The sequence below is a fragment of the Calonectris borealis genome, chromosome 19, assembly GCF_964195595.1.
Source record: "Calonectris borealis chromosome 19, bCalBor7.hap1.2, whole genome shotgun sequence".
Classification (NCBI taxonomy): domain Eukaryota; kingdom Metazoa; phylum Chordata; class Aves; order Procellariiformes; family Procellariidae; genus Calonectris; species Calonectris borealis.
In genome coordinates this window covers 5,564,882-5,577,844 of record NC_134330.1, presented here as the reverse complement: position 1 = coordinate 5,577,844, position 12,963 = coordinate 5,564,882, and the positions used below count along the sequence as shown (strand labels likewise).

Here is a 12,963-nt window from a genome sequence, read left to right as displayed (position 1 = left end):
AAACAGTCACTGGGAGGGGAAACAAACTGGACTCATGGCACTTTTTAAATAGGTATTGTATAGACTGGATACTCTGCAGTCTCAGATACTCACACTACTTCCCCCAAGCACGTCCTCAGCTGGAGGGAATTCAGGTGACTCTAAAGCCCAGTTTAGATTCCCAGCTGTACATGAAAGAGACCAACTGAATGCTCCTAATCCACTGTAGTCATCCAGAGAACCTCTGGTATTTGGTAAAATTTAAATTGGGAAGGCAGCATTATACTCTCTGGAGCAATATCTAAGCCTCCCCCTACCTTTCTTGGAAAGGTAACAGCTCCAAAGCTCCTTACATGGAGAGACGAGGGCAGCTAAGCCTCTGCGCATTCCTCCAGCCTCTGCTGCCAGGGGCCTTATCACCAGCTGCAAAAATAGCCTGACTAACACCAGGGGAAGTTGCAACAGAGCAGCAGCACAGAGCTGTCTCACCCATCATCTTTAGAAGGGACCCAGCAGCAACATCTCTCCGTTTCCCTGGAAGGCTGCCAGGATGGCGACTGCACAGACACTTCTCTGCTTTGCAAGTATCCAACTGGTGGTTCACAAATAAAAATAATGAAAGTTCCTGGTCCTTTTAACCTCACGCATTATTTCAGGACTCAATTAAGAGAATGCTGTCTAGGTGTCCCCAGGAAATCATTCAATTGCTGCCACCAGGGAAAGGGTGGGTTACACAAAATTTGTATATGAAAAGCTACAAGAGAATATTAATCTGACAGCCTGCCAAAACTTTTCAGCCACCCTCCTTGTACATTAAAAAACAATCAAGTGTGAAGAGTTGTTCACAGCTGAACAACTGCTTAGCATTATTATTCACTCACTGAACTCCAACAACAGGAAATATCTGAGAGCATAAATCAACCAATGGCACTATTATACTGGGAAAGCAGCTGGGGCCAGTGAAGTCATTTCTTCTACTACAAACCAGGCAACTAAGCCCTCATGCTTGGCATCACATCTGGACACAGACTACCTTTGAGGTTATATGGTATCAGTACCATCAGCAATTACTAATTACAGGGGTTGCAAACCTTGAATGTTGATACAGCCTATAAATTTTGCCTTTCCAAACTGTCTACCTATCTACCTCAGTCACTGTTCTGGACCATGTATCACCAGACATCCAAGCATTTAGCTGGACACAGCTTGGGACCTATATACCGTCCTGTTCCACACTTGCAGAGCTCCTCAGAATGATGAAAAACTGCACTGCTCTTTGTCCCCACTCTTAGGCGTATCAGATGGATGCCTATGAGGATGCTTCTGAGCTCACAGTCGCAGAAGTCCATATATAAACACTCTACAGCAAAATGAACTGAGTAAGGAAAAAAAGACTATGTTACTCTAAACATGTGCTCAGACACACGCTAGCCTAAGAGCAAAGTCTAGAGAAACCTGCTCCTTCCAGGAGACACCTGGCCTGGAAACCAGAGAACAAAACCAGCAAAGAGGAAGGCCTAGGTACTAGAATACACCACACCTCTCTCGCACTGGTAACACTGGGCTTTCCTTGCAGAAGCAAAGATCTGCGAGTCTAAAGCCTAAGGTAAACAACTAGACTGAAAACAGAGGCTGGAGGAGATGCAAGGGAGCCCCAGGAGGTGTAAACTTCCAGTGCTGGTGTTTACCTAACCAGGGGTCTGCTTATTACCTGAACAGGAAACCTCTCCTCATTAATACCTAATTAAGGGTAATCTCTTATGGAAACTGTCTCCTCATTTCGAGACTGCAGTGCTTGACAGCCAAACACTTTGGCTCAGCATAGCCAGACCGACTTACACATCTGTGAAGAGGGCGGGCGAGTCGGGCCGGTGGGACTGGACATCTTGCATGGCGTTCCACTCATTGACTGACGACTGGTCAGAGTTGATATGGCTCTCATAGTAACTGACCCACGTGAGGAAGAGGCTCCCTGGGTAGTAATTGTTGCTCCGTGCCACCTCACAAGCCTTATGTAAACTCTGCAGAGCAGACCTAGAAAGGGAAAAATACTTGCAGGATTATAATTTCTTCCTCAGGCTGGTATCGAGCACAAAGCAGCAGGCAAATCCAGGATGCTGCTCACATCCCATCAGTTGGTACAAACCCCAGTGCTATATGCAACAGCCCCTGCTACCGAGCAGGAGGCTGTCCTGCACGGGTGTGGATAACCACATGCTGCAAGAGCTTGCCTGTCTTAACTGAAGTATGCCAAGCCAAGCCTGGGCAGCAGCGAAGGTGCCCACAATTCAGAGAGCAGAGGCACCTGTGTCTCTGGCTCCAAAAACTACTACAACTACCTAAGCCATAAATAAGATGCACGGAGTTCTTGTCCAAGACAGGGTGCTCTGACAGCTCCTACCGTGCCATCAGCTCCCTTGTGTGCAGGGCAGGGACACCCAGGAATGAGACATGGAGAGCTGCACAACCAAGGGCTTAGGACTTGACTCTACTGAGGTGTTTAGGTGTCTGCCCTCTCTCACTGCACGAGGGATATCAGAAGTTTCTTCAGCTGCTGCTGCGAAACAAATCCCCCTCTCCTATTTTTAGCTTCTTTTAAATCTTTGACTGGGATCAGAAGGATCCAGGTCAAAATCACTGGGGTGACACAGTAGCATGACACCCTGACAGGCAATGTATTTATGCAATGCAAAGAAGCTTGAGCCAGAAATACTTTCATGGCCACTACATTCTTACATGAGGCACCCTAAAAGGAAAGAAAAATGCAGGCAGCTTCTCCTTCCTTCTCACTATCACAATCAACATGTCTCACTGGAGAAAGACTCCTAAAATATGCACAGCGTGTATTTCCTTATTTATGACAAAGAGAGGGGGCAAAAAAAAAAAAAAAGAAGTATTTCAAACACATGCTCAAAGCAATTCTGCTTCGGAGAGATTCAAAGCAGCAGCCCTTTGCAAGGAAAATTACCCTATTCCTTCCTGCCCCCAGCTGAGAGAAAGGTGTGGCTGCAGCACTATTATAAACTCACTGCTGTATACCAGCACTTGCATTTTTTTTTTCTTTGGTATTAAACTTCCTTCCCTGTCTCTGAAGGAGACTTCTGGATGCTCAAGTAGGTGTCAAGATACCAATAATGCAAAGCAGCACCTGCTTTTTAAAAGCTCAAGCAGCCAAAACACCTTGGAAAAAGGATCACTGGGACAGATCATAGTAAGTACTTACCACATTGCCTGTACAGACACTGGCTTGAATATATGAACCCTGTTATCTGTTGATACGCTGAACCCTCTGGAGAGAGGAAAAAAGGCACAGTAAAAATGTGGTCCCAAAAGCAACTTCTCAGCTAATAACTGATAGTTTGTAGCACGTTAGAACAGCAAAGGAGTAGCCCTATGCATACACTGCTGAGTTCAGCTAGCGAACAGATCAAAATAGCATGCTAAAAGCTCTAAGATAACTTTTTAAAGCGGCTGCTGTTCAGGAATGAAACTAAGACAATGGGACAGTGCTGGGCTGTGCTGTTTACCTTGGCAACACAAATTCAGTGCCACAGCTGGGAGCAACAGAGTCCAGCTAAAGTGATCCTGGGGCAGCTACCAAGGAAAGAAAAGTCATTCCACGCACTGCACCGGACAGTCTTTGTAACTGGCACAAACAGGAGTCTGCAAGTCAGGTGTCTATTTGGCAGAGAAACATCATTCTTACTTTATGTTCAGCCGAACGCTGCCTGCTGCAAGCGCGATGGAGGAACACATAATAGGATCCCTTTAAGGAGCTTTCACTACACACCCACTCACCAGTAAAAGCTCCTTTACTCCAGCTTAAACACACACATGAGCCACTGTCTCAGTGCATGTTTATTCACAGATAAGTCAATTATTAGTGTTCCCTGCCGCAACCACTGTGATTTAGGGCCTTTGAGCCTACTAACCCGATACAGGTCAACAGCAGCAGGTTTGCTGGACCTCTTAGGGCTCCACAATCATTTGACTCCTTCTCCATATACCGTGCTGTAAGCTAACACATGGAGACCCTCTGCTATTGACCTAGAACATACAAAAGACACTCACCCATCCCCATCCAGGTGGATCAAGGTGTCGCTCCACAGCGGCAGCACCAAGCCCATTGTACAAGTGCTACTGTAGTAAGAAAGAGAAGGTCAGCCCATCTGCTACAGCATCATGCTATTACTCTAATTTCACAGCAATGGTTGCAGATGTTTGCACTCGGAAAAAAATGAAAAATCCCAATGTTGCTTCAGGGACAAACAGAGCCAGTTTTGTTCTACAGGTGTCTGGCAAGGATCATTAACCAGATACAGGGTACAGCAGTACTCTTTCAAGCAAGCTTAAAGGGTTAACATACGCCCAGGAGAAGAGCAAACAAGATTCAGAAGCAGCAAGCTTTGTGCGGAAGGTCAGAGGGGGCTCACAGTCTTCAGTAAGCTCAAGGCTTTCTTTACAGATTAGTCCCTCTCAGGCTCAAGTGGTTTGGTTCTAGCTCTGATTTTGCAATCCATAGTATTGTTTTCTTGTTTGTCCCTCAGCCACAGCTGCTGGGAACTGGGATCAGTCTAGTGTAACAGCAGGGTGACTGGCAGCACGGTGGGTTAGCAATCACAGCCTATCACCCACTGTTGACTCCTGCCCCTTCTTCTCCCTCCCACACCTCAAGGATGAGCACAACAGCCAGCCGAGACAGACACCTTTTGGCAATCCCACTCCTCTCTCAGCTGCTTTGACCTCTCTGCCCTCACAGTCACCTGCTTTCTGTAAGGCTGAGCAAAAAGCCAAGTTAAAAGCAGAAGTCAAGCGATGGAAAAAAGGCAGGGGCGGGGGAACTCCAACACAACCTGCACCAGGTTGTCAAACGAACAAGCTGAATCTCGTCAAGCTGTAAAATCAGTCCATAATCAAAGCAGCATCTTGAAGAAGAATCAGATTCAACTGCCTCCTGTTCTTACACTTCGCGCTAACTGCTCTCAAATTTTCACAAGCCCTAACACCCCCGTCAGTCTCCACAGCTCAAGAGAAGTGGGGGAAGAGGGTGAGACTCAAGGCTTCGGAGGGTCAGCAGACACGAAGCCCTGTAAATGCACAGGCCTCGGAGCGACTAGTGCCCAGCACAAGGAGACATTGCGGCACGCAGCTATTTCTGTTGACAACATGAGATGAGCTCATGGAAAGATGTGTTTTTAAAAGGCTTCCCAAGGTGGCCAGGGTATTTTTAGTGACACTGTTCAGCAAGCGCTTATCAGAGACCATAGCAACAAGTCTACATTGAGTTATAAATACCAAGTGGGCTAGGGGAGGGTGTATCAGACTGACCATCCAGAACCTAAGTAACTCTAGCAGAAAGTTAAAATGACCCTGCTATGTTATTAGAGACTGAATACCAGTGAGCTCTCAGTTATCAAAGGTGGCTGTGCTGGTGTATCGCAGCCAATAGCAAGCTCCAAGCTCACAGCAACCTGTGCAAGGACAAGTTATTCTTACGCGACCGCAAGAGCATCTCTGAGCTACAGCTGTGCACACGTGCACAGGAAGGGAGCCAGGAGGCAATGGCAGCATCAAGCTGGTCCCCCTTTTTATCACTTGAAATAAGCATCCAAATCAAGCCACTTGAAATTAAGCATGGTGGCTGTGGTGATCAGCAGGCTGTTTGGAAGGCCATTTCTTAGCTAAACAGTTCAATAAGATTTTCTAGTGACCCTGCTAACTACCTGAAAGTAATTTCTACCCACTAGGGTCAGTAGCAAGACTCATTCCTGTAGCAGTTGTGCTAGAACTAAGCATGTATATGAAACCTTCCAAAATGGTTTGAATTCCAAGTTTTTCCTTCCCTGCATAGGCTAAGACTGACTTACAACCCTTTAAAAGAGCTACGTGCCTCCATGACCTCTCCAAAGTGCTTAGTGTCCCTTTCTAAACTTGAAGCTTCTGCCCGTGAAGCTGCTGGGGGTGCTGCCTCCTGGCTTACAGTTACTCCAACAGCAAAAGCTGCTTCCCTGCCACATTCCGCAGCCTTTTGGAGAGGTCAGCAGCAATTTAAATCAATGAAGCAAAAGCACTAAACCCTGATGACATACTGATGTCTGGGGAGAGCCTACGTTGTGTAAGATCTGCAACCCTGACACTCCCATCAGGGCCTTTGTGCCACGACCTTGGCAAGGGGCTGCCTGACAGTCACTTTCTTATTAGCTGCTCTCCTGAACCCTGAATGTCCAGCTTCTCTAATTGCAGCTTTTTCTCTCTTTGCATTCGAGTTGTCCCTGTCTCTGATGTGCAGATGCAGGGCTTAGGGACCTCACCATTCAGAGACACTTAAGGGCACTTAACATCCTCACGCAAGCCTGAGGCTCGGAGGAATGGAGGAAATACTGACCTGTGCTGTTGCCTTCCCATTTGCCACCTCCTTTCAAGAAATAAAAGGGGAATTCTGGATCTCAAGAAAGATGTTAGGCTGGAAAATTTGAAGCAATCTATCCCCAGAAAGCATGGACACCAGACACTGGTTTCTACACTTGACTCGACATGTGGGTGAACACAAGGACCTCCCCCACCTGGACACTGTGAGTACCTGTCATTGGAAGAGAAATCCATTCCCAGGACAATGCTCTCTTCGGTGTCTTGTCTGCCGTTGGTGGACACTACCACCATGTATCTAGTGCGGTTCTGGTAGGTACTTTCCAGTCTTACAGCCTAAGGAAAGGAAGGGGAAAGATCAGCAGTGCAGCCAGCAAAACACACACTATTACCTTTACAAGCCACCTTTTCATGCTGAGTGACAGGCGCAGAAGCAGTGATGCAGTTTGCACTAGTACGGATGGCCCGTACTTCTCTGGGTAACCAGCCTAAGAGGGAGAAGCGACTTACTCTCTCGCACACGATGCTTTCCCCAACAGCCGGCACGTTCCTGGTGCCTTCTGCGCACCTTGCTGCAGGCCTGCTCTGTCCCACCGAGGCTGTGTTTAAACAGCAGCCTACAAGGCTGGCTGCCACAGTCCTCCGACTGGTCCCAGTGAGCTTCACGGAGCATTACGTGTTCAGCGAGACAGACAGGCGTTAAACGTGCTCTTCAGCTCTCAGAAGGCTCTGTCCAAAGAGCTAGAGCTTTCTGTTAAACTACTGTGTGCTACAACAGCTCCAACAAGACTCTTTCCACCGACCTCCCAGACAGCTGGACAACTAGGATCTAACTGATATGTGGTTTCCTGCTGGTCCTTTGAATTTTTCTAGCAACTTCCCCAGCGCAGAAGCAACCCTACTGCCTGACAACTGGCAGGAAAAGATTTTCCTATTACTAAGGTGTACCCGTGGTTGGATTCCGACTGCTCAGAAGAGGCAAAAGTCGATGTGCTTCATTGCTCCTACCACAACCACATACACTCCAGTGCCAAAAAGGAGATCTAGCAGGACTGGAGGATGCCTGAATTTCACCCCAAACTCCCCCAAATCAAATACTACTGACAGCATTCAGAAAGCAGCTAAGTTGTGAGCGTCAGACCAGCGCTGAAGCTCCTGAAAGGCTACACTGAAGTGTAACGCTCCTCCAGAAGCCAGGAGGAAGGGAGAACTGAAGTGAATCCAGCAAGTCCTACAGACAGACTGCTGGTTAGCGAGAAGGGAGCCCAGCGTTGTAGGTTTTGCCTACAAACATCTGCAGTAAGCAGGCTTTACTTGCAATGCTTTTTGGACTCTGTTCCAAGCCATTTGCAGTTATTTTAGGCACAGGATCCCAACTAGAGAAACTATGACATCCCTAGAAAGGAAGTGTCTTAATTATGTATACTGAATCTTAACTTTGGACAGCCTAATCTGACACCAAGACGCTGTCTGGCTTCAGTGTTTACCTCATTGCTAAACTGCTTCTTGAACTTTGAGCAGGGCCTACAGAGAGCAAATGGGGCAAGAAGGAGCCGTCACAGCCCAGCCTTGCCCTGTGCTGCTGACAGACACCTGCCTGCTGCGACGGGACCCAGTTGCCGAATTCCTCGCGACCCAAAGGTTGAAGCTCGAAGCGGTGTTTGACATCCTTCACAAACTGAACCTGAATTCCTCAAACACCAGCAGCCCTCCCGAGCCACTGCTTGTGTAGACACTTCTTGGTAGCCCACAGGAGTTCATGGCTCAGAGAGCCCAGTTTAAACAGTCATTTTATCCTTAAAAAAAAGCTCACAAAATAACTATTGTGTGGGATCTCTCAGGGGTAGGCTGCTTTTGCCAATACGCTCCTTTAGTTCTTTCTAACTTGGTCTTGAGGCCAGAACAGCACCTCCTTGCTTAGAGGAAGCCCCCTCTGACCTCCTCACACCTCGCCTGTCCACTAGCCAGTAAGTCTTGGCCACAAGATGTGGCAGAGTCTACAACAAAGCTTAAAACAGCACGTGGCAGTCAAAACAGAGCTCGCTATTTCACCGGAGTGCTCTATCGCAGAAGACTATGCTGAGAGCAGCAGGGAAAGCTTCCCAGTGGCGTTGCAGGGAGCAGCAGCTCTAGTGATGAGGGCAGAATAGCAAGTGCAGGCAGGAGACGGTGTTGGCCACATCTTCTAGACTTGTCCAATGGGACCAAAGACCAACAGAAACTACCCAAATGCTGATACCAGCAGACACACATGCTCTGTACAGCAAGAGACTGTGCCCCACCCCATCTCTTTAGGATAAGTCATGCTAAAACCAGCCTTATTTTCCTTCTTGCTCCTTGAGTCACTGGGATTCCTTTGGAAACACGGAGGATCAAGGTGGTCAGGCCTTCAAGGAGTGAATTCTGCCAAAGGCGGCTGTTTCTACAACTAACCACTTGTAGCAAAACAGAAAGGGTGCTCTTCAACCTAGAAGAGCAAGCAATCACCAAGGTCTTCGTGGTTAAAGTCATATCTACATTAGGAACCAAACCTCAGACAGAAACAAAGACTTGCCTAAAACGGGAGCAGGCGGACAACAGCTGCCCCGTGTCCGGGGCATCCACACACAAGCTCTGTTCTGCTTCTCTTGAGGACAGTCCAGCAGCAAGAGGATTAACATAATCTAACTTACTTTGCTAAATCAATTTGGCTAGCAGTAATGGGAAGTCTTAATGCAAGACCCTTTAGAACAGGGCTAGACAAACAGCGATCAAAGGTCACGTAGCTTCAAGTCAGTGGGGTGGGATTTTCAGAGGGCCAACTAAGAGAAACGGGGCATGGCTTACTGTAGCTCTCTAGATTCAACACTTACACGCTTCCCACAAAGCAAAGAACCATGACTGGAGCAGATATTGTGTTTTGCTAAATTTACTAGAATAATAAAACAGCAAACAACATTCTAAACCAACCAACCTCAGAAGTTACTATTAGAGCTCCAACATGCCCATCAAATCACAATTTGGGCTCTAACCTTTTCATTAAGCTGTAGTTCATATGCTCATCCCACAGCAGGAGCACACCAAGTGAGCGGTCTGATGCCTTTTAAATGCAGATATTTCCCAGTCAATGTAGGGAGGATGGCCTAGCTTCAGGGACTGATGAGATGGAAGGTTCCTTCTCAATGGTTCATCTACATAGAGATAGCTTTCTCCTCAATTTGGGGAGGTTATTTACAGTCTATTCATGAACAAATAGTGCTCTGTAGTCCTTTCAGGGCCAGCAACACTTTTCTTAGTTTTAGGCTCACCTAAACACAAGCCAACTTCATCTTCTGCTGCATTCTTGTTTTGTCAGAAGTGCGATGTGGTGTTTTACTAGCCCTTATGAACAGCACATTCCAAGAGGTAAGTTCATACTGACCTTTCATCTTTTTCATGCTACACAATAGTCGGTGTTTCACACAACAACTCATTTCTCATTGGGATATTGACTTCAAGACAAAAGAAAAGTGCCCAAATTTCTGAAGTCTTCTTTTATTATTGAACACATGTGAGTGAACAAGTCCCCATTCTGCTAAGCTACAAGAATACATTCAATCAGTTTGTACTCTTAACTCATTTTCCTCCTTCCTGCTGATCTTATACTGGTACCACTGCTCTAATCCTGCTCTCATGGAAGGCTAAAAAATTCTGCCAATAGCTCCAACAGAAACAAGAGTTGTTCCAAATTTTAAGTGTAGGTTTATAGAGGATTAGATTCCTCTGCTGCCCTCCAAGCTGTGAAGTCTGCCCTCCAAATGACAGCAGCCAATGCAAGAAGAGAATGCATTTCTCTCAGTACTGTTTATATTTCAAATCTCATTTGTATCTACTATTTTATGACAGAGTCTATTGCAGCTCCGCACACCCTTCGTTCATCAAGAATCAATTAAATTCAAGTAGAGTATCGAACTTAACCTCATGCAAGATTTCAGCATTCCAAATGCAGCTCCAAACAAAAGGGTTTATGTCTCAGCCCACAAAGTCCTTATTCAGCTGTTAAGGCTAATTTGTCCCAAATCACACAATGTAGCCAGTGATATTGCTGAACAATGATTTGTTCAATAGCTTCCAACGTTCTAACCCTGGCTCAGATTTTGAAAAGCACTGAGAAGCCCCATTCCTATCACTTTCACTGAGATTTTAGTGACAGCAAGGTGTGCCTGATGAAGTTTGGGAGTAGGTCCTTTAGTCTGCTTACAAAGATTGCTTATGGCAAATTACTTTCAGTGGTCATTTTTGAAGTTAAAGCGTTCCATAGTAACCTTGGCTGTTTCCTAGCTATACTCCTAGCTGGATCAGTCCAGCTCCAGCACAGCTCAGGAGGATTCAGGAAACCAGAGGTGCCAGAAGAACACTTCTAATGCTGGCAGTCCTACTTTGGGCATACGTTGCTAAGAAGCACCAGGACAACATGGGAAAGAAACTTCAGGCTACTGAGTGATGAGAGATGCTGACACACTTCAGTCATGCCTGACCTTGTAGAGCACTTCAACATGTTCTAGACAAATTCCTCACTGCTCTTCTTTGGCTTCTGGAGGTCTTTAGGACTGCATATCAATGCTATAAACAGCAATGCCTAATTTTCATTACATCATTATAGGAAGCAACAACCCAGAAAAGCAGAAAGACAAGGTTCAATATAGGCGGATACCTACATAGGGATCCTACATGCTCCTTCCTAGTAAGTCATGGCCTTCTGGGATGCAACATGTTAGGAGAGCAGAGTGAGAACAGAGCTGAATTAACGTGGAAGGGCAGGTGTTCACGCTGGTCAGACACAGGTCACCTACTCTTGGTTTAAATAGGACACCAAGCTAACTTACCCAGCTTCTCTGGCAATTGTTACAGTACTTTTTGAGAGCGTAAGTAGTCAGTACTTGGTTCAGACAAAGGCAGTCTTCTAGCCATACTATGTGTCTCACTGAACAACCAAATAAGCAGGCCTTTCATAATTAGCTGCTTTTTTACCTTTGTGGTTGCAAAGACGACTCCCCAAACCTGCTGATGAAACCACCCAAACATACACGCACCACTGCTTTCATGAGTTACACGGGTGTATTTGTCCAGTGGAACTTAACCTTTATATTCATTAACAGCAGATAAGCAAAAAGCCAGCCTACCAGTCTGATGTTGTCTTCTGGGCGGAGCAGTATGAACATGGCCTGCAGGTGTTGCTGGAGATCCCCTGCAGGAAAGAGGGAAAGGTGAAGACACAAAAATAGTTTTAAATCCCATGCAAGTTCCTGGCTGTCCAGCCAGAGTAAACGTCCACCAAGAAACCTGACACGTCACTGTGAGCGTTGTCACTTCCACCCACTCAGAGATGACAAAACCCCATCTCTTAGTCAGCTGCTCTTTGCTCCGTGTGCTCACCTGTTCCCGTCCTACCATCTCTCCTCTGCTAAATCCTATTATCTTTTCAACAGAGGTGAAAAGCATTTCAGTACTCTCTGTTCCTTTAAAAACAAGGCAAACTAGGTAGAAATGGACCCCACCCAATGGTTCAACATCTCACTCGACCATGCACTTCAAATGAGGAATCTGCCATTTCTTTTACACCAACTTATTACTTAGTGCAAAACTACTACCTAGACAAAAGTATCCCCTTTGAAGTGAGATTCAGTCCCATCTTGGAGCAGCACATGCCCACATATGCTTATGTACCAACCCCACCCAAAAGCGGCTAAGAATTGCCACCTGAAAAATCAAGCAACCATAATTTTCCCTAGAAAATGCTTGCTACACTTTTACTGGTGAGGCTGAGGAAGACTGGAGGGGGGGGGGGGGGGGGGGAAAATCACAGTCATGCAGTAACTTTAAAGTCTTCTTAAAAAGGGCTGAGTGTCCCAGGTTCCTAAAGCAGCAAGCATTTGAAAGACAAGTGAGATGCCTTTCCGTTGGTACCACTGCACTGACTTCTCAGCACTCCTCCCTGAGCACTTCTCAGCTCCGTAGAGAGCCAAGAGTTTCTCTGCTAAGCACATTACCTTCTGAGCGTCAGTAAGCAACAACACCTCCAGCAACGGGCTGTTTTTTCAATCATTACTTGGAAAATTAATCTGTATTCCCAGAAAGGAGAGTGCAAGGCTGCCAGGTGGGTGGCACAGATCAGCAAGAAGAGGAGCCTTTACTCTCCCACCCTCTCCCACTCCCCCACAGACGGGAAGCTGAGTTTAGGCAACACTGCGGGGAAGAACATGAACGCTGGAGCAAGTATTCTGCACGAGTGGCTACGAGAGCATTTTCTAGGAAGGCTGACTAACCTTCCTGACCTCCCTTTCTAATTCATCGGTGGTGCTAGAATCCATGCTATTTCACAGACTTTCAGAAATAAGGACACCTCAGACATGGAGCAGCATCCAGAAGTGCCACAAAAGGGAACGGGAAGAAAGGAAACGCGGCCCAGCGAGAGCATGGTATCTAGTTTCCAGATGATTTTTATAGCTGGTGGGACAGCGGGGCTGAAGGGCTGCTGCAGCCTCTCTCCTGATGGGACAGCAGGACAAGCTTGTGTGGAGTGGGCTACGCAGGACACAGCATGCCCTGCTCTCGCCTTCCTTCCTCCTTGAAACACATTTCAGCATATGGAGAATGAGT

The 12,963-nt window shown here is 46.6% G+C and overlaps 1 protein-coding gene across 4 annotated transcripts in view; it reads right to left on the bottom strand.

Annotated features, from left to right (window-relative positions):
• The window catches only part of SSH2 (slingshot protein phosphatase 2), a 103,524-nt gene that overhangs the window by 20,174 nt on the left and 70,387 nt on the right, over positions 1–12,963 (bottom strand). For 3 of the 4 annotated variants that reach the window (XM_075168623.1, XM_075168625.1, XM_075168624.1), the window contains 5 exons: positions 11,487–11,551; positions 6,560–6,681; positions 4,051–4,119; positions 3,203–3,268; positions 1,819–2,013 (listed from right to left, as the gene is read on the bottom strand). In XM_075168623.1, the coding sequence (XP_075024724.1) occupies positions 1,819–2,013; positions 3,203–3,268; positions 4,051–4,119; positions 6,560–6,681; positions 11,487–11,551 (517 nt within the window). The remainder of the gene's footprint in view (positions 1–1,818; positions 2,014–3,202; positions 3,269–4,050; positions 4,120–6,559; positions 6,682–11,486; positions 11,552–12,963) is intronic. The other variant, XM_075168626.1, reaches the window with a different exon arrangement.